This window comes from Ovis canadensis, chromosome X, assembly GCF_042477335.2.
Source record: "Ovis canadensis isolate MfBH-ARS-UI-01 breed Bighorn chromosome X, ARS-UI_OviCan_v2, whole genome shotgun sequence".
Classification (NCBI taxonomy): Eukaryota; Metazoa; Chordata; class Mammalia; order Artiodactyla; family Bovidae; genus Ovis; species Ovis canadensis.
Window position 1 is genome coordinate 3,771,884 of NC_091727.1, and position 22,651 is coordinate 3,794,534.

At 43.5% G+C, this 22,651-nt stretch overlaps 1 protein-coding gene across 1 annotated transcript in view; it reads right to left on the reverse strand.

Moving 5' to 3' along the window:
* Nucleotides 1–22,651, reverse strand: part of LOC138930122 (neuroligin-4, X-linked) — a 399,630-nt gene that overhangs the window by 153,119 nt on the left and 223,860 nt on the right. Inside the window, exon 5 of the mRNA XM_070289688.1 lies at nucleotides 4,283–4,435. Coding sequence (XP_070145789.1) covers nucleotides 4,283–4,435 — 153 coding nt within the window. The remainder of the gene's footprint in view (nucleotides 1–4,282; nucleotides 4,436–22,651) is intronic.

The window sequence follows — 22,651 nt, forward strand, 5'->3', positions numbered from 1 at the left end:
CTCATTCATTGGGTCAATGGTCTTAATTCCACGTGTGGGTCAAAGGCAGTTAAGAATACAACCAAATGGGCTTCAGAGGTTAGACACTGGATGGGTGGACAAAGCCTTAGATCTGTAGCAACAAGAGCCTCGCTTTTTCAGACATCATGGCTGGGGGCACATATCATATGTGCCACAGGGGCCTATCAATAGTGATTTTAAGAAAACTGCATCAGCAATCAAGGACCTGCTTTCAGGAAAATAAAACTACAGTGTAAGCCCAGCAGCATCATTAACATTTCCCAAACAACCCTAGATTAGACAATCAACCAGGTGCTCACTAGCTAAGCAAGGTTTGCGTTAGGCAGTCCTGATGAAAGAAAATATTCCTTGTCTGAAAAGCAAGTGTGGGGATCATCCCATTGATCTCCTATTACAACTGCTTTATCCTTGTTTTTCGAAAGAACGATACATGGAAATTTAGGTGGTATTGGATAGATACTACATTACATTTTTGGCTAGTTGCAGTTTTTTTTTTTTCTTTTTTCTCCAGTGGCTTAACAGTGACCTTAATAAGCTGTCCAAGGCTATTAATAACACTGGAAATTATTTCGTGACTGGGCTTAAGGGTCACTAGCAACACCCACTCAGTGGACATGAGTTGGACCAAACTCCGGGAGATGGTGAAGGACAAGGAAGCCCGGTGTGCTGCAGGCAATGGGGTGGCAGAAAATCAACTGAGGAACTGAGCAACCAAGTCCTGGGCTATCAAACCTCACAAGCACAAACCCACTGGATGGTTAGTATGGTGTGGACAATAACCTCTCAAGGGAGAGAACGGAACCACCTTTTACAGCGATTCAGGAAATGCTTTCTTTCTGACCATCATTCATTTTGCAAAACTTCCCTTTGGGGGTAGGAAAACAGAATTTGTTACTCTGTTTAAAAAAAAAAAAAAAAAGCAGTAATCATCTCAAACAAAGCTTTTCCATGCCTTAGGCAGAAAAACAGCGTTTCGGCATGTACGACTTTTTGAAGAAAAAGTTCCAACAGTGATTTTTATGTTTTAGTAAAATAAACGTCTACTCCTATGAAAAGCTCTACTACAGATGATCATCACAGCGTATGCTATACCATTTCATTGACTCATTAAAAAAATCACAGTTTGAAATATTTTCAGACAATGACAGTAATTTTCCCTGCAAGCAAAGAAGTAAACGACCACCGCCTGGATTGCAAGGGGACGGCAGTCCACGCAAGAAGTCTGAAAAAGATTGACTGAGTCACGCTTGAACGAAATCTATCGCCCTGTACAATCGGCCAAGTTGGCACACTTTCACAGCTTCAGATAAAAGGGGGTCTGTGGTGTTGGGCTTCACGCGAACTCATTCGCAGAATGTAAATAGACTGTCTCGGGGATGCTAAATTGCTTCTTTCATTTCCTTCCCATGACTCTTGCAGCTTCTCTTTTGCCCTCCCCAAGATTTGCTTCTTCCACCTCTCAGCAGCAGAAGGTAAACTTAAAACGGTTCGGATGAGGAAAGCTAGAATCAGAAGCTTTTTCTTTCTTTTTTTTTTTTCTTAAAAAAGAGGAAGAAAAGAAAAGAAAAAGAAAAGAAGGTGTGTGTGAGTCCCACAAAATTGTTCGATTCAAAAAACAGGCCAAACAGATACGAGATCACCGTGTAAAGCTGCTTAATACCCAGCTGGGCGTTAGAGAGGGGAGAGGCGTCGATTTCTCTTGAAATCTAACATTTTAAGTTGCATCGGCGCCATGGCGTTCAGGCAAGACAACGTTTTGCTATTCCTGCAAAGCGAGAGCTTGCCCAAAACCACGGCCTTGTTCAGAAAGCAGCACCGGGAGCTGTGACGCTCCATACAGACCCCCACACTGCGCTCTTTGAAAGCGCTGCCAGGGGGCACGCGGTGGTCCCTGGCTTCCTCTGCCCACCTCATCCTGAGAATGGACCTTTTGTGAGGGATCACGGATCACCACTTCCTGTCTCAAACACCAGTAGCCAAGGCAACTCCCCAGAGGATTCTGAAACAAACAAACAAGAAAATACTCAGAGGCGCTTGCGATCCACGGTCTTCAAAATGAACGGAAACGACCAAGATTTGGCTCGGAGCACCAGCGTGAGAAAAGAGAAGGAAATAAAAATCACGAGACGAGAAGGCTCTAGACGCCGAGTGATGCTGTCTACCCTCTCATCCTCTGACGCCCACTTCTCCTCCCGCCCTAAGTCTTTGCCAGTGAGTCAGCTTTTTGCATCAGCTGGCCAAAGGATTGGAGTTTCAGCTTCAGCATCAGGCCTTCCAATGAATATTCAGGACTGATCTCCTTTACGATGCACTGGTTGGATCTCCCTGCAGTCCAATGTACTCTCAAGAGTCTTCTCCAGCACCATATTCAAAAGCATCAGTCCTCTTTGGTGCCCAGCCTTCTTTATGGTCCAACTCTCACATCCATACCTGACTATTGGAAAAATCTAAATAGCTTTGACTACACGGACCTTTGTCAGCAAAGCAATGTCTCTGCTTTTTTTTAATATGCTGACTAGGTTGGTCACAGCTTTTCTTTCAAGGAGCGTGTGTCACTTAATTTCATGACAGCAGTCCCCATCGGCAGTGATTTTGGAGTTCAAGACAAAAAGATAAATAAATAATGTCCATCACTGTTTCCATTTTGAAAACCTGAAATTTCAAGTACTCCATGGTTGTTCCCAAAGGTACAAATGTGCACACATCTTGCATTTTTCAATTAGAAAGTCACTTCAACAACTGTCCCGCTTCCCTGGGGTCTTCTATCCGTGAATGTTTTACTGGTGAATGAAACGAAATGCTCACAACAAAATTCAAACATCAAGCTGAAAATAAAATATTCTTGGTGATACTTGTGTATCTGGAGAAAACATGTTTTCTTGTTTGACACAACTCCATGAGTCCAGACTTTTTTTTTAATCCATAAACATCCTATGACACACAGATCTCATTCTCACAGCCATACTGTTACAAATTCAATTTTCTGTACCATCTCAATGCATTTTTTTTTCCTCTGCCTTGCTACTAGGCTTGCAGAATCTTAGTTCCCTGACCAGGGATTGAACATGTACCCCCTGCAATGGAAGCTCAGAGTCTCAACCACTAGACCACCAGGGAAGCCCCCTCAGTGCATTTTGCCCTGAAAATAAATGCGGTTATATAGACCATGGATAGTCTTCATGAACTGACCAAGAGCAGGAAAAACCACAGCAGATAAGCCTCAAAATATTTCCATCAAAATGCTATTTTTTTTTTCACAACCACACTGTTGGTGAAAATGAATATAATACCAAAGCAACAGACTGCTGCTCTTGAATTCCTATGCTCTTAGACAAGGTCGGCTCACAGTCAATTGTAAAATTTACACAAAATGAAATATCACCAAGTTACAAAATTCAAATAAGAGTGTTTCATCACACGAGAATGCAAGTCATGTGACCACCTACCGCCTCTCGTCTTCAAGATTCATTAGATATGCAATGTCCTAGAGAGTAAGTAAGGAAGAGAGTTTCCAACTCATGATCAACACAGCCACAAAGCCACAAAAGCTCATATGCATGGCCCATTGTCCACTCTATCTAGTTATCACCTGTTCCCAAACGCTTCATCAGACAGCACCCAATGTGTTCATGCGACAGGTTTATGTCAGCCAAGCCCAGAGAAAGAAAAGTGCTTTCCGTAACATCCCAAGTTCATTCAATGACCCAAGAGGCTGAATCTGTTTGAGGACGGTTTAAGGGAAAGAAACCACTGGAGTCAAATGTGAAAATTAAACAGAAAAGGAAATGGATGGTGCTACCTGAAAGTCAGGGAAGGAATGTAGTGAGTACCATGAAGTGAGGTTTGTAGCAGAAAATTCCTAGGTGTCAGAGTAACATGAGTGGAAGCAACAGTGCCGACAAAACAAGAAGCAAAAATTTCTCACGGACTCCTGTGTGCTGATGCTTGAGGAGCGTCCAAGGGGTGAAAACATGAAAAGTCACAGAAACGAACAAAAAAAGAAGCGTGAAAGTTACAGAGCAGATGCATCTCACAGCGTGATAAAAAAGAAAACGGACGGACTGACCAACGGTGTGCCGTGAAAGTCACGGAACAGATGCCTCTTGGAGCATTAGTCAAAGTTACGGAGGAAATGCCTCTTGGAGCATTCAGTGAGGTTTGTAGCAGAAATTCCCAAGAAATGCAGTAACATTCGTGGAAGCAATGAACCCCCACAGAACAAGAAGCAGAACCTGCTTGTCGTCAACGAGCACTCACTCACCTAGGATCCCCAGCCGATAGTTAATGGTGATAACGATGACGTTGCCGTAGCTGGCCAGGATGCTCCCGTCAATCATGTTGCCCGTCCCCTCCATGTAGGACCCGCCGTGGATGTACACCATCACCGGCTTCTTGCTGTTCTGATCATGGATGTCTGCAAGAAAGAGCCAAGTAAAGGGGAAAAAAAAAATCACACTGATTAACTGAGAGTAAATCGAAAGACATGAGTGACTTTCCCTAGTTGAAATGGGAATCCATCCCGTGGCCCTTTCTTGAATTAGGAATACTTCAGTTAAGATGGTCAGATGGCATCAAGGACTCGATGGACATGAGTCTGAGCAAACTCTGGAAGGTGCGGAAGGACAGGGAAGCCTGGCGCGCTGCAGGCTATGGCGTTGCAAAGAGTCCGACAGGGCTGAGCGACTGAACGAGGACAGTTAAGATGGCTTAAGGATAACGGTCAATGTTGCTACATTTCCTACTCATAGAAATGACGCAGACATTGGAATGAATTTGCATGCATGGGTATGCTTCCATATGTACCTATGACACTACAAATTTCACCCCTGAGATGAATGAATCACTTCTTCCCCACATAGTAATCAAACCCTAGAAGGGGACATGCCCGGAACAAGCCCATGGCGTCTATTACTGGTACAGAATTTGTCTGCAATGCAGGAGACCTGGGTTTGATCCCTGGGATGTCAAGATCCCCTGGAGAGAAGGGCATGGACACAGGAGCCTGGTGGGCTCCAGTCCATGGAATCACAAAGAGTCGGTACATAGTATCTATTAAAGCATATATTTTAACTATCTAAGTTAGTGCAAACTCAACTTCAAAATTATCACTTTTTTACTATAACTGCCTTCTTCAGTCAAACATGAGCTTCAAGATTCACTTTCGACGTAAAAATGAGAAGTAAGACTGGTAGAGAAACCACAAGCTCTCGACGCATTATGACAAAAAGAAAAAATAGTTAAAAAAATGATCAACAGAACAGAAACATGGAAAAACAAAGGTACCCAAGCAAGTGTCTTTTCTCTAAATGACTGTTTGCAACAATATAACAACTGAAGTGACCGAAAAAAAATAAGTGGAAGCGATGTAAACTGAAATAAAGATGGTGCAAGATTGCAACCTCAAGATGAAATGGTTGCAATCCTGCTCAATTCCACCTGGAATAAAAACTCCCACTGTGATCTGAAACCAGAGTATCCTTAGTCATCATGACTTGGACACTGATGTGAAAATCCTACTTTGCAATGGTCTGTGACAAGAGAAATTTGCCCAGCATATGACTGCTTTCTCAAAAGTTGTGATCAAATAACTTCTTTGGTGCTCATCATCCCTTGAGCTTAAATGTAGTCTTTTAAGAATCCTGACCCCAATTATAATTGTTTCTGGGAACTTCTGTATGTATATACATAGACACATGTGTCATTTAAATACCTGCCCGTTATCAAATAGCAACCCACTCCAGTATTCTTGCCTGGAGAACCCCATGGATGGAGGCGCCTGGAGGGCTACCATCCATGGGGTCGCAGTGAGTCGGACATGACTGAGCCAATGATGGATATGTATTATCAAGAAAAAAGCAAACGTATCCATGTAAATGTATTTACATTTTTTTCCTTAAAAACTTTTTTTTTTTTTTTTTGCCTAGTTTATGGAGACATGTTTGAATGATCAGGAATGAATTTTAAGGAAATCAACCAACATGTGGATAGAGGCTGCTTATAAAATGAATTACGAGCACCATCTGAAAACAGGCTCCTGGTTGCTACCAGACACCCTCCAGGAGGCCAAAGAACCCCGTGGTCACAGTCAAGTACAGGAAAAAGTGTCAAGCCGCATCTGTCTGTAGATACTTAACCCACAGCAGAAGAACGCTATCTTCTCATGTAAAATTTGAGCAAGAAGTAAAAACTCCTTTTTGAATCTTTCACTGAACAGTGGTCAGTCGTGCCTGACTCTTTGCGACCCCATGGACCATAGCCCGCCAGGCTGTTTCATCCATGGGCTTCTCCAGGCAAGGATACTGGAGTGGGGTGTCATGCACTTCTCCAGGGGACCTTCCCGACTCAGAAACTGAACTTTCATCTCCTGCACTGGCAGGCATATTCTTCACCGAGTAGCCCCCTGGGAGGCCCTCACTCATCATATGCTACGTGGAACTCTTTCATCAATCATCGTCCATATAAGGTGTGGTGTCTTACACCAGCCACTAGTGTCTCTGGACACTGATTTGCTGTTTGAGTTCTTATTTAATGTTACCCTTCTTGGTTGCATTACCGGAAAGAAAAAAGTTGACATTTTTGGGACTGTTTTAAGGGGTTCCCTCAGGTGAAAAAAAAAAAGGCGTTACGTTAACAGCTATTACCTTCTAAGACAGACAGAAGAAGGTTCTTGTGAGCTCGGGGAAGAAATAATCAGATGTCATATTCATTCAACGTTAGGGGAAAAAGAACAAAACAACAGTTTCTATGGTATTTAAGTAAAAGGAGAAAGCATTTTAATATAACAGGTAGCTGGCGGGATTGTGAAAACAGATGCCAGTGATAAAAAAAGGAATAAGATGCTAAGAAGATAGAAGGGTACAAGATGCAAATGACACCTGTAGTTGGTTATATAGGGATACGGATGAAATTACAAGTGGTCTGGGGGCCTGACAAGGACAGGGTAGCTGATGACTCAGGGCAGCTGTCGTGGGCCAAAGGCATCAGAAGAAACCTCTAAGGTGAATACCAAAAGCAAGAAGAATGCTCCGAATGCGGGTCTACAAAATATTAAATAATAGTCATATTGTGAGAACAGCGGGTGAGAAGGCAGCTATGGCAGAGCTTTTCTCGGCGACCCGCTGATTTATGAGACAAACCTAGAGGATGGGAAAAGCCAAGCAAGTGATAAAAAGGCAAACTTTTTTGGAGGGAACTTTTGCTTCCCAGCAAGGATGCGTCTCAGGTCCACTTTAAATCGTCTTTCAGCTAGAGAACCACAGGTCCATCGAGGGCACGCGTCCCTTTAACTTAAATAGTCAGAAATCCATGCCCTGGGCTTTCCTGACAGGTCAGGGGGTAAAGAATCCGCCTGCCAATGGAATATACGAGGTTGCATCCCTGGGTCGGGAAGGTCCCCTGGAGAAGGAAATGGGAGCCCACTCCAGTATTCTTGCCTGGGAAATCCCATGGGCAGAGGAGCCCAGTGGGCTACAGTCCACGGGGTCGCAAAGAGTCGGACACAACTGAGCGACCAAGTACACAGAGGCAGACCCAAGCTGCCCGAGCCTGCAAAGGCTGATTTTAAGCTGTTTCTTTTCTTCTAAACCATTTGTCCCACTGAAGGAAGAAGATACCACTTGCTAATGATGGTTTACTTGCTGCGTTATCTTCCATCTTTAAAAAAAAAAAAATCACTCTACTTCTAGCGGGTAATCTGTCCAACAATTTGAGAGCCTTCGAAAAGAAACTCTCCATAGCAACTAAACATTTTTAGGAGGGGGAAAAAAAAAAGTTCTGAGAGCAGCCGTGGTGTGAAAACAGAGATGAGAAGATGTAGCTTTTCAGCCTTTTTCAATTCTTTGCTTATACCCCCTACTTTTAATTTTTTTTTCCTTTAAAGCTTCCAAAATGTGTTTCAGAGAGAAACAACAAATTCTCTTCAAGACACTTTCTCGTGTGTTTTACTGCGAGCCAGAGAAGATGCTTTGAAAACCCTATTTTGGAATCAGTACATTCGGGGGAAACAATCGTAAAAGCAAACAAAGATGGAAATGCCAGCCACCCCTGCCCTGAAAACAAAAGTTGTACTGAGCTGTCTTGGTGTCCACAGAAGAAACCAACAAGACCGAAGCTCCAAAACACAACACGAAATTACAAAAGAACATTTGGAAGAAAGAAAAGGAGGCATACATGCATGCGTTAAAATTTCACTTTCTCTTCTTGTGATCAAGCCAAAAAAAAAAAAAAAAAGCTTAGGAAAAAGAAAACGGTGAGTTTCCTTGGAAATGGCATTTTCTTACTCACTGCATATTAAGAAACATGTCTATACATTCTGCCAGGGGGGTTTACATAGTCATCGTGGTTACAAATGACAGTAGTCCCCAAACAAGAAGAAAACAAAGAACCACATAGAAGTGTACTCTCTTCAGATAAGGGGAGGAAAAACGGGTTGAAATGGAAAAAAAAAAAGATATAAAATCATGCATCAAGATCGAGCTTTGTAAAAAAAACAAAAAATACCTTCATCTTCACCACGGTCATTACTGGTTATATCATCAGCGTTTTTCTTTGAGTTGGCTCCTGGGGTCATATTGAGAAGGAAAATAAAGGGGAAAAAAAGAGAATTCAAAAACAACAGGTTTGCAAAAAAATCCAGAAGAGAGATACTACTCAGTCAAAGAAAAAAAAAAGTCATACAAAAAGCTGAAATCTGTTACATTTGATTTCAAAATCATGAAATAGGGAGATGCAAAATGCATATAAACATAAATATGTCAAGAAGAACAAATTCAAAATGTTACTTGCCAAAAAAAAAAAAAAACCCATTAGATACCCAGTGAAAATGCAGTTTGAGGGTTAAAATGATAATACTGCAAAAAAAAAAAAAAAGTAATGTGAGTTGTAAAAAAAAAAAAGAAAATCAAATTGTTTTTTAAAGGGTTTCCCAACTTTTAAAAAGAAATGCATAATGAAATATTCCTCTAATTTTAACAACTAATAATCTAGATACATTTTTGAAATGTCGCTGATACACTTTGCTTAGGAAATTCTATACAGTAAGAAGAAACACATTAAACAATAAACACGAAAGGTGAATCAAAATATCTTAAAATTGACATTCGTTTCATGCATAAGAACTTAAAAGCGTACCATTCCTGATAAACATGAGATAGTCAGTGTAATTTATTTAAGTCATGAATGCTCACTTGTCACTAGTAGCTAGATAACACGTCACATAATTGATTGCTTTGGTCTAATGTAAGCTACCACTTTCAACAAGCGTTTCTGAAATCAAGATAAAACACTATAAATCATGTTTTTCTCTTTCGAAGACTTATTAAACATCACTTGAAGATTATTGTTATTTGTTTACAAAAAAAGAATAAATAAATAAAGTCACCTACCTGGATGACATGAAATATAACGCACCTTGAAATTTCTTTGTCAGCAAAATGAACAGAGAAGTTCCCTTAATGCCACCAAAAAACCCTCAAAAACAGACAAAAACAAAAACCCAAAACAAGGCTCTCTGTGTGCAGTGAGCCATCCTGGTTTCTTTATCTTAAAGATACAAGAAGCTAAAACATTAAATACGACTCAGTTACTCCATTCGCTCAACTGCCTTCTTTTTACAGACAGACCTGACCCACTAGGACGTATGGGCTAGTTCTGGAAAACCTGAGTGGTGGCAAATAGTGAAAAAATGGTCTTTACCTTCCTTCCTGGCTTCCCTGGAGGCTCAGAGGGTCAAGAATCTGCCCACAATGTGGGAGACCAGGGTTTGATCCCTGGGTCGGGAAGATCCCCTGGAGAAGGGAATAGCAACCCACTCCACTGTCTCTGCCTGGAGAATCCCCATGGACAGAGGAGGCTGGTGGGCTACAGCCCATGGGGTCGCCAAGAGTTGGGCACAACAGAGGCACTAACACTTTCCCTTTATGTTCCTTCCTGGATGAACCTCGTCCCTGTCACCCACAAGACTTGTATCGGAAAAGACAACTACAGTTGTTCCAAATGGAGGGGGACAACATCATGTTTCAAAACCAAGATCTGAAATTGCTGCTTTCGTCCCTCAACAAGGGTTGAGTATTGGAAATACCACTTGGATTAAACAAGCAGAACTGGGAGAGGAAGGTGAGAACCTGATTCCTTCTGCTGGTAGACTTTTTGAGATTTAAATACTCCCCGTTGTAGACAATGTCAAGCTACCAACATAAAGTCTCTGGGGAGAGCTTGGGAAAGCAGTGGCCCCCTTGAAACTCAAGCTTATCAGCAGGTTCTCACCTTAACTGCTTGAAGGTGGAATGCGGTGTTCTAGGAGAGGGACCCCAGCCTCCAAGATCTAATGCTTGATGATCTAAGGTACAGTTCATGCAATATTAATCAAGTCTACAATAAACGCAGTGTGTTTGAATCATCCCAAAGCCATCTCCTCCACTTCAGTCCCTAGAAAAACTGCCTTCCATGAAACTGGTCCCTGGTGCCTGAAAGGTTGGCTGTGGTTATTCTAAGAGACAGTCTTTTCTCCTTACGGTAACAGGTTCATACCCAGTCTTTAAGGAACCACCATGACACTTTTCCAGGGGCCATGTATGGATGTGAGAGCTAGACTATAAAGAAAGCTGAGCGCCCAAGAATGGATGCTTTTGAACTGCGGTGTTGGAGAAGACTCTTGAGAGTCCCTCGGACTGCAGGAAGATCCAACCAGTCCATCCTAAAGGAGATCAGCCCTGGGATTTCTCTGGAGGGAATGATGCTGAAGCTGAAACTCCAGTACTTTGGCCACCTCATGAGAAGAGTTGACTCATTGGAAAAGACTCTGATGCTGGGAGGGATTGGGGGCAGGAGGAGAAGGGGATGACAGAGGATGAGATGGCTGGATAGCATCACTGATTCGATGGACCTGAGTCTTGAGTGAACTCTGGGAGTTGGTGATGGACAGGGAGGCCTGGCGTGCTGCGATTCATGGGGTCACAAAGAGTCAGACACGACTGACCGACTGAACTGAACTGAACTGAACTGAAAGTTGGGACACGACTGAGGGACTGAACTGATGATCCTGATGAGTCAACCTCTTATAGCCACCAGCTTAACATGGAAGTCAATTTGTGTCCAAGAATTCCACTGCAATCAAAGATCTTAAAGAATCAACCTTCTTCAAATAAGCTTCATTGTCCTCTGTTCATAGTTTATCAGTATAACACTTATTTCACAGCTATCTCATGGGCTGAACTTATGGCTACATACTGTTAAGAAGAGTGTAAGAAGTATCTTGCTTTCTTCACTGCACCATGCACCTTCCAGAATCTTAGTTCCTGAACCTGAGATGGAAGCTGTGTCCCCTGCAGTGGAAGAACAGAGTCCTAATGACCGAACCACCAGACAAGTCTAAGAAATGCCTTTCTTAACACACATAGTCTATGCGGAGGCTAGAAATAAATTCCTCTGCATTTCTGATCAAAATTTAAGTTTTCTGAAGATTTTCTAAGTTTTTAAAAAGAACAGATCACCTCTTTCATCGAAAAAGAAAAGAGGCTAGAAAAATAAAGGTGTGGGTTTCCCTGGTGGCTCAGGGGGTAAAGAATCCGCCTGCAATGTGAGAGACCTGGGTTCGATCCCTGGGTTGGGAAGACCCCCTGGAGAAGGGAAAGGCCACCCACTCCAGTATTCTTGCCTGGAGAACTCCACAGACTGTATAGTCCATGGGGTCACAAAGAGTTGGACAGGACTGAGCAACTCTGACTTTCAAGAGACGTGGAATGGACTAAGGGACTGAAACTGTTATCTGATGATGTCAATTCCTTCCCAGAAAATATGTTTCTCATGAAGTCTGACTATCTCCCTTGACCACAGCCCTTTCCAGCTCGGTAGGCAATGAGCTTGGACCCCACACCTGCACTCTGCCTTTTGCACAAGTCTGCCCTTATAGCCCTGCCTTCTTCCGGATTTTCTTCTTTGTCTTCCCAGCCACAGCTGAAATCTCAGGAACACGACCGCTGGCCTGGCTGAAACCCAAACAGAGGCCACTCTGCAAGGTCTGGGCTACGTTAAATGCCAGAGTTCTTTCTCAGGCTCCAGTTCTCAATGTCTTCAGGCTCACCGTCAGGGCATGAAATTGCAGGAATCTGGACTTCTTCCCTGGGGAAGGATGAGAGGCAGTATTGAAGGGAACTATCCCGACCCCCTCTACAAGGGTGCAGGAAAGTGCTCTGAAGATTTGCAATGTTTTAAACCAACTCCAGTACTCTTGCCTGGAAAATCCCATGGACGGAGGAGCCTGGTAGGCTATAGTCCATGGGGTCGCTAAGAGTCGGGCACAACTGAGCAACTTCACTTTCACTTTTCACTTCCGTGCATTGGAGAAGGAAATGGCAACCCACTCCAGTGTTGTTGCCTGGAGAATCCCAGGGGCGGGGGAGCCTGGTGGGCTGCCGTCTCTGGGGTCACACAGAGTCGGACACGACTGAAGCGACTCAGCAGCAGCAGCAGCAGCAGCAGCAGCGGCGGCAGAAGTCACACAGCCTAAGCGGCAGTACAAGGCTTCAGCAAATTCCTTTGATCACCCAAGTATGATTTGTAAGAGCTCCAGAGAGGTATAATTTTCAATCATAAAATCAACTCACCAAGGTATAAAGTTGAAGGATTTGTGTGTCTGTGCGTGTGTCTACACAGATATGGAGTTGTTCATCCAGCAAGATAAACTTGGCTTCCCAGGTGGCGCTATGATAAAGAATCCACCTGCCAAAGTAGGAGACGTGGGTTCGATCCCTGGGTCGGGAAGATCTTTCACAGGAGGAAATGGCAACGAACTCCAGGATTACTGCCTGGGAAATCTCACGGACAGAGAAGCCGAGCAGGCTACACTCCAACAAATGTCACAACAAATCAGATACCACTGAGCTACTAAACAGTGTGGCATATTACTCACAGTGAAACCTGGTTTGAGAATATTTCCATCACCCTAAAATGACTGCTTGCGTCCACTGCAGGTATTCAAAATTTCTCACATTAATCTCTCTTGGTCAACTAATGGTATAGTATCCTGTCTGTTAGTGGTCATTTGCCATTTTGGGGCATCTCCTATAACCATATTCACAGAATATGTATTCCCGTCTCTCTTGCTATGAACAGTTGCTGGTTTAGTAGCTAAGTCATGTCCAACACTTTGCAATACCATGGACTGTAGCCCAGCAGGCTCCTCTGTCCATGGGATTCCCCAGGAAAGAATACCAGATTGGGCTGCCGTTTCCTGCTATAGAGGATCCTCTCAATGCAGGGATCAAACCTGCACCTCTTAGATTACCAGGTGGTCACCTGCAGTTGAGGCATTTTCCCCCACCCCAAGCTACAAGGGATGCCCATGAACCATTTACATGCAATATTTTTATGGATGCATATTTGAATTTTTCTGAAGTGGATATGGGGGAGTGGAACTGCTACTTCTCAGGACTCTTTCAAATGTTTAATAATCTAAAAACTATATTGTTTCCCAAATCAGCTGAATCACGGTATATTCCCATCAGCAGTGTATGTCGGTTCCAATTCCTGCACCTCTTAACCAAGACCTGCTATTATCTGTTCGATTGTAAGCATCCTAGTGGGGCTAAGAGTCAGACACGACTGAGCGACTTCACCTTCAGTTTTCACTTTCATGCATTGAAGAAGGCAATGGCAACCCACTCCAGTGTTCTTGCCTGAAGAATCCCAGGGACAGGGGAGCCTGCTGGGTATGGGTGCAATGGTGGTGTCACATGGCCTCAGCTGCTCAGAGGCGTGTGGGGTATCGAAGCTGCGTGTCCTGCAGCGACAGGTGGATTCTTTACAACCGAGACCCCAGGGAAAGCCCTCAGGTTTCATTTGAAATGTAGGATGAAAGGCATTGGAAACCCAGGTTGAAGGCAATGCTAATCACCCATCAAGGGCTCAACAGGATGGGCCAAAGCCCCCATAAGAGGCAGATCTGAGTGACTACCCGGCATCTCTCTTCCCTGTGCAACGGGCAAGAGTCACAGTCACGGATGACACGTGCCAAGTTGACGGAAAACAGAAGCCCCTGCAAAGCAGAACGCTGCAGTGCAGAGACCCGCATGGCACGAAACAGGTGATAGGAAAGACTGCAGGCGGTGGCAAGACCAAAGAGCCAGCTCAGTGAGCATCCTTAAGGGAACCCCTCGGAGGAAAGGCCAGTAACAGACTGGACAGAACAGACGCACGGCATGGTGCCAAGAGAGTCAGTTCCTGGGCAGGTTGATAAGACGTCCAGGGTCTCCAAGCAGGAGAGAGGGCTCTGGAGCTCTCAAAAAACAGACAGGTGTCTCGAATTCTCAGAGAAGGAAAGGACAAATGCCTTGTTTTTTTTTTCCCCCCACTCTCTGCATTCCTTAGTCTTAGTCACAAAAAACTTTTTTTAATTTTTTCCTTTAAGCCCAGTACTGCCAGACACGACTGAGCGACTTCACTTTCACGCATTGGAGAAAGAAATGGCAACCCACTCCAGTGTTCTTGCCTGGAAAACCCCAGGGACGGGGGAGCCTGGTGGACTGCTGTCTCTGGGGTCACACAGAGTCGGACACGACTGAAGCGACTTAGCAAGCCCAGTACTGACAAGTAAAGAAAAAACAACTAAGCTTAAACTCTGTACCTTAGTCTTAGTCACAAAAAACTTTTTTTTCCTTTCAGCCCAGTACTAACTAGTAAAGAACAACCAACTCAGTTTAAACTCTGTACTAAGGGTTATATAGGAGAAGGCAATGGCACCCCACTCCAGTGCTCTTGCCTAGAAAATCCCATGGACAGAGGAGCCTGGTGGGCTGCAGTCCATGGGATCGCTAAGAGTCAGACACGACTGAGCGACTTCACTTTCACTTTCTAGTTTCCTGCATTGGAGAAGGAAATGGCAACCCACTCCAGTGTTCTTGCCTGGAGAATCCCAGGGACAAGGGAGCCTGGTGGGCTGCCGTCTATGGGGTCGCACAGAGTCAGAAACGACTGAATCGACTTAGCAGCAGCAGCAAGGGTTATATAACAACAATGTACCCTGCTGGAAGACAGTTTCTCCTCCTTCCTGAAAACCTTCTGGCTAATCTTGTCATCTTCAAATGTACATTACGGGAGTGGGTCTGCTAAGACCTTTACAACCTTGAGACATTCTTTTGCTTAACTGGAACAACCAGCTGAAAAAGTATACAGCTCCCCTGCTGAGACTAGCTAGGCAGATCACTCTCCCTCCCCTTTCTGAAGTCTCTGTCAGAAGCTTTCTCTGTGTGTTTTCATACTTCAATAAAACTCTGCTACACAAAAGTTCTTGAGGCATCAAGCCTGGTCCCAGTTTGGAGATCACAAATCCAACACCATTCATCAGTGCCAATTCCCAGAATAAAATAAAATCGCATCAGCTTTTGTTAAAGTGCAAAAGTTTTAAATTTCAAGAAAAGTCTAACTTATTGTTTTCTTTTGTTTGTTTCTTTTTTTTTTTTTGCTTTTGCTTTTGATATCATATCTAAGAAATCCTTGCCTAACCAGGAAGATTTTTTCTTTTTTTCCTAGATGTTTGAAGCTTTCCTGTGACGTCCACCTTTTGTTTATCTTTGGTGAATGTTGGCAGATGGTATGAGGGGAGGTTTGAAATGCATCTCTTATCCAATTGTCTCAGCACCACTGATTAAACACACTCTCCTCGGTGAAGAAGTGTTGTGACGCTATTTTTACGACTCAACTGCCTATGAATGCAAGGGCTTATTCCTGGCCTCTAATTATATCTCCTTTTATATTTCTGTACACGTGAGTATCTTACTGTCTGAGCTTTAGAGTATGTTTGGAAATAGGGAAAGACAAGTCTTCCAACCTTCCTCTGATTTTTCAACACAATTTGCTTCTTCTCCGTACAGACGAAATCTTCGAATGAGCTTGTCAATGGAAGCAAGAAACACCCACTGAGATTCTGATGGAAATTATTTGCCACACCACAATTTTAAATTAACTGGATATAGCAGTCTGACCCAGAAACATAATTAGATGTCGCCTGTAATGTTCTATGTATATTTAACTTTCCACCCTTTTGTTCTTTTTCGGTAAGCTGCTGCAATATATTTGTTCTCTCAGATGCAACTAATTAAAAGGCCTAAAAAAACCAACCGAGTTCTCTTTGAGTATCTCCTTTAGTTACACTCATGAACTATGTCAATACAGGGATTAGAGGACACAGGAAAGAAGACTTTGCTGTAATTTAGTCCTGAAGACACCTATTCCATACATACTGAAAAGGTGTTTCAAGGTCCAGATGGGCCATGAGTTTTTTCCCGGTCCCCAGAAGGCCAGCATCTTATTCCTTTCCATCTAATAATTAGCATCTGCAGCAAACCTCGTGGGGAGATGGCTCTAAATATGAGCGGGAATATTTAAATGACTTCAAACAAATGTGCAGCCATTCTTTCATTAAAATTTCAATGTGATTTTAACAATGAACTCTCTCAGTCCCCAGTCCTGAAGGAGGTCTTTTCCCCCCCCCCCCTTTTTTTTTTACACCAGTTCTTCTGATGTTCCCTTCTACCACAATATCTACATCACATTCCAAGCCAAACTATTTTAAACAGTGAAACGTGTAGCTGCTCCATCCTGTACAATTCTTTACGAAGCTACGGACCGTAACCTGCCAGGCTCCTCTGCCCATGGAATTCTCCAGGCAAGAATACTGGAGTGGGTAATAGCCACTCCCTTCTCCAGGGGAGAGTCCAGACCCAAGTCTCCTGCATGGCAGGCAGACTCTTTCCCATCACAGCCAGCACAGAGGTACTTTATGTCATAAATGTGATAAAAAAAAACTCTTTGTAGAAGCTACGAAACAGGTCGACCAACTGGAGTCAATGAGAAAGTACGAGAATATGGAAACCCGTAGATGCTGCACTCACAATTAGGATGCAGGAAAGTAAGTTTACATGTGTTGTTGTCTTCCTTTTAATATACATAATGATATGTTATCACCAATGATGCAAAGCGTCCTGTAAAGTCACCAGTGGTGCTATGAAATCACATTATCTATGTAAGACATAAAAACAAAAATGACAGAACCCGCAAAAACCCTTTGAATGATGGCTCTGAAACAAAAATGACAAAACCTGCAAAAACCCTTTGAATGATGGCTCTTAATGTGATCTACCATATTAAAAATGCATTCATCAGCTCATATTAATTTTTTTATGAATAAAACTATTTTCATTTTATCCTACATTTTTTGCTTGGTATTTATTTGAAGAAAATTTTTATGGTGGTATAGTTGCTTTATAATATTGTGTTCATTTCTGATGCACAGCAAAGTGAATCAGATAAATATATATATATCTCTCCCTTTTGTTTTTTTTGGATTTTTTTCCCATTTATGTCATCACAGAGCAGTGAGCAGAGTTCCTTGTGCTATCTGGTAGGTTCTCATTAGTTATCTGTTTTACACAGAGTATCAGTGGCATATATATCAAATGCAATCTCCCAATTCAACCCCATTCTCCTTCCTCCCTCGGTGTCTTTGTTTTTCTCTATGTCTGTATCTCTATTTCTGCTTTGTGACTAAGATCATCTAAGATTCCAGATATATGCATGAAAATGCCATGTATATATTTTTCTCTTTGTGACTCACTTCAGAAAAAGCAAAACGTCATACAGCATATTAAACAAAAAATATATATATTTTTTTCTGTCCCTTGCAAGGGCAAATTCTAAGTATTACCTATTCATGTTATCTTAAGTACCTTAAAAAGTGTAGTGCTTAGGCTAAACGCACTGTTGTCCATACAGAGGAAGTTATTATATACTGGGTTATGGGAAAGGAACAGAGGATGAGATGGTTGGATGGCATCCCTTGACTGGACATGGACATGAGTTTGAGCAAGCTCCGGGAGATGCCGAAGGACAGGGAAGCCGGGCATGCTGCAATCCATGGGGTCACAAAGGGTCAGACACGACCGAGCGATTGTTACTGAGCAGCAACAAATGGGGGAAACGGATGCCTTCTTGGCTCTCAGAGATGTGTCCTTGATCAGGTAGTGACTAGGCCACAGGGGACCAGTCTACCCTCTTCTAATCAATAAGGGACTAAAGCTCTTGCTGCTGTTCCTTCTCTAACTCACGTCCAACTCTTTGCAACCCCACGGGCTGAAGCAGCCGTGGTTTCCCTCTCCTTCACCATCTCCAGGAGTTTGCTCGAACTCACGTCCATCGACTGGATGCTATCACGCATCTCATCCTCTGTCTCCCCCTTTCTCTTCCCGCCCTCGGTCTTTCCCCGCATCAGGGTCTTCTCCAGTGAGTCGGCTCCTTGCATCAGGTGGCCAAAGTACTGGAGCTTCCGATTCAGCATCAGTCCTTGCAACAAATCTTCAGGGTTGATTTCCTTCCGGATTGACTGATTTGATCTACAGTCCAAAGCATTCTCAAGACAGATGAGATTAAGGGACCGCAAGCTCTGCTCACATCCCAGTCTTGTCCGAGACCACACCTCTGACCCTACTGCTATTAACAACAACAACAACAACAACCCTAATCAAGTCCTCTGGAGCACAGGCATGGAGTTTTTCAAGGCAGAAGTTCCAGAGTGTCTCTGTTTATTGGCAAAGCAATAAAGCTAGCCTTTTCTACTGCATGCAGCACTCTGCCTCTGAGACATGATTTGGCTCAACTGTGCTGAGAGGCTGAGCTTTCAGTTACGCTAGGGTGAGGACTCACTCTCCAGAAGCAAAGAAAGTGGACTGCTCTGAGGGGGCAGTTTTAGAGGGGGGCCAGGGCAACTGAGACTGTGAGAGATGGGAGGACAGGACGAAACCCCCCTGCCCCGGGACAAGTGTGGCTCAGGAAGGATGCCTGCCTCACCAATAAACAAAGGTGTGGGAAATCAAGTCAGCAGCTACGGGTACCCTGAGGGGATTCAGGATGGGGAAAAACGAGGATGCTGGCCCCAGAGAGCTGACATGCATATCAAAAGAATTTATTGCCATGAGCACAGACTCTTGCAACTCTCCATTCATAGAAAAAAGGAAACAAAACACATCACATTCATTAATTTGAGGTCTCCGGTTTTCATTAAGTAGCTGTCATGTTTTGATATCCTGACAACCTGGTCTTTGCTGCAAAATATCCCATAGATCCTGGATCTTTCTTCACTGACTGTCTTTGGACCATTCCATCAGAGTCATCCTAAAGCCTGCCTCCCAAGCTTAAGTCCTCAGAAAGGCCAGCAGATAAAACATAATTCTCAACTTTTACGTTTGCGTACGTTTTTTTTTTTCATTCGACACACCCCACACATGAACCATAACACAGGTTCTCACCTCCAAGTAAACGTTACAGTGAGCACAGTGAATTTCAAAGATGACGTGAAACTTTTTATATATGGGTCCATCCAATGCAGGTGCCTCCCTGACAAATGTTTTCATATTGTGAAATTAAGCATTCCCTGCCGTATTAATGAACAAAGATGTCACAGTCATCACAGATTCTGCTACATTCTGGCCCTCCACATGTGAATTTCTGAACCCAGGAAGAACAAGCCTTTCTAACTTGGCAGCTAGCCTTTGAGCTGCCACAGAGAGCTGTGGCCACTCCTTAAGGTGAACAAGGAACTAGGAATGCTAACAATCCCATCTCAGGATGGTCCCTCTTAGATAAGTGAGATGCGTATGGAAGGAGGGGTTTCAGTGAGCCCAGACTCTTGAGTCTTCCCCTACATAGAAAAGCATAAATTCCTCATCCTGAGATACCCAGTGTTTCCTTCATTAACAATAATGTTTTAGGACTTCCCCTGGGGGCGCAGCGGTAAAGAATCTGCCTGCCAATGCAGTTGACATGGGTTTGATCCCTGGCCTGGGAAGATCCCACGTGCCTGGGAGCAACTAAGCCCCATGTGGCACAACTACTGAGCCTTTGCTCCAGAGCCCATGAGCCAGAAGTACTGAAGCCGGGACACCCTGGAAGCTGTGCCCCACAAGAGAAGCCAAATCAATGAGAAGCCTGTGCGTTGCCAGGAAGAGTAAGTCATGCTTCCCGCAACTGTAGAAAGCACAAATGCAGCAAAAAAGACCCAGCACAGTCAAATGAAATACAATTATTAAAAAATAAACAATCTTTAAATGTTTAGACTACCTGCCCTTTGCGGCAAACTTCTGGATAACTCGACTCCATCCCCACGCCCTGCCCCTCACCCCCTCAAAACAGTTCCCTCAGGGTTACTTGAGATTCTGTCTCCCGGGCTTGAAGTTCTAAAAAGGCCCACCGAATAAAACAAAAGTCTCAACTTCTGGGCTGTGACTTGCTGTTCAGTCGCTACGACGTGGTGTCCCACTCTGTGACCCGTAGATCACAGCACGCTAGGCTTCCCTGTCCATCACCAATTCCCCGAGCTTGCTCAAACTCATGTCCATCCAGTCAGTGATGCCATCTGAGCATCTCACCCTGTCACCCCCTTCTCCTCCCGCCTTCAATGTTTCTCAGCATCATGTTGGACTGCTTATTCATTAGTAAGTTGACAATATATACTTACCGAATCGCTTTGCTGTGCACTTGAAAGTAACGAGACTGTAAATGAAGTACACTTTAGTTTAATAAAGAAAAAGAAAAAGAATTCTGCCAGTTGTCATTGCAGGAAAATGAAACGCATATGTTTGTGATCACAATAAAATCAGATCTAATTCTTTCTAATGTTCTGGCAGTTTAAAATGTCTCTGTGCAATAATGGAAATAATAATAAAAGGTTCTTGCTCTTTTTTTGGTTGGGGGGGGGGGGGCTAAGTTTTCTTTTCCTCTGACTGGCTGTGGAAGGCAGAATGAGAGAAAAATATGAGTAACAACTTTGCTTTCTAGTTTTGGTGGAATTGCTGCTGCTGCTAAGTTGCTTCAGTCGTGTCCGACTCTGTGCGACCCCATAGACAGCAGCCCACCAGGCTCCTCTGTCCCTGAGATTCTCCAGGCAAGAACACTGGAGTGGGCTGCCATTTGGTGGAATTAGGAAGCACTTTATTTCACACTTTGGTAGGAATCAAAATAAATCTAAAACTTTATAGGTCTCTGATATATGTCAATGCTGCTTATTAAAACCTCAGGGCACTGCAGACTTCCCTAAGTTGTTTCGTTGTTCTTATGAATTTTGTTACTGAAATACTTCTATCCACAGGAATAAGAGACAAATCCAATTAGATTTAGATCACTGTCACATATGTTTATTAGCACTTTCACCTGATAGAATACATTGCCTCCCTTAACAACTCCCCTAATTACCTCCCCGAACAACAGTGAGAGACTTTATTTTCTTGGGCTCCAAAATCACTGCAGATGGTGACTGCAGCCATGAAATTAAAAGACGCTTGCTCCTTGGAAGGAAATCTATGATCAACCTAGACAGCATGTTAAAAAGCAGAGACATTACTCTGCAAACAAATGTCCATCTGGTAAAACCTAAGGCTTTTCCAGTAGTCATGTATGGATGTGAGAGTTGGACTATAAAGAAAGCTGAGTGCCGAAGAATTGATGCTTTTGAACTGTGGTGCTGGAGAAGACTCTTGAGAGTCCCTTGGACTGCAAGGAGATCCAACCAGTCCATCCTAAAGGAGATCAGCCCTGGGTGTTCATTGGAAGGACTGATGCTGAAGCTGAAACTCGAATCCTTTGGCCACCTGATGCAAAGAACTGAAAAGACCCTGATGCTGGGAAAGATTGAAGGTGGTAGAAGGGGGTGACAGAGGATGAGATGGTTGGATGGCGTCACCGACGTGATGGACCTGAGTTTGAGTAAACTGCGGGAGTTGGTGATGGACAAGGAGGCCTGGCATGCTGCAGTCCATGGGGTCAGACACGAATGAGCAGCTAAACTGACTGAACATCTCCATGAGCTTGAAAGTGAATGACAACATATTTAATACCTGAAGCTACATCAGTATTGAATCATGCTTGATGTTGTCTATGCATCTCTGTTCTCGTGCTGAGAGTTACATCGGCTTTGGCTTGCCCTTGGACACTTCTTAAAATGCTGTATTAAAAAAATTATATATATATATATATATATATGGATGTGTGTACACACACACACACACACACACACACACACACACACATTATTCTTGCCAGGAGATTCTGGAAGGTTCTCAGTTCTGTTTCCTAGTGTTAACTGTGAACAAAAGCTTCTGGAAATAGCCAGAATACACACCACTGAAGACTGGGTGAAATGTCTATGTGATTTTTGCTGTGAAAAGTGAAAGTCGCACAGTCTTATATGACTCTTTGTGACCCCCATGGACTATATATAGTCCATGGAATTTTCCAGGCCAGAATACTGGAGTAGGCAGCGGTTACTTTCTCCAGGGGGATCTTCCCAACCCAGGGTCTCGTGCATTGCAGGCAGATTCTTTACCCAACTAAGCTATCAGGGAAGCCCTTTATTTTTGGTGTTCAGGGCAAGAATTATGGGGAGCTAGAACCCTTGGCATATTGCTGTTGATGCAAAAGAATAAATGCGGAAACAAAGATATATATGTACGTATATACAGTTTTGTTACACGCCTGAAATGAACACAACATTGTAAATCTGCTATCCTGTGATAAAAGAGACAGATAAATAAGGGACTAGACTATCTGCCTCTGAAAGTGGCTTCTCCGTCTTTACCAGGCAAGTCAG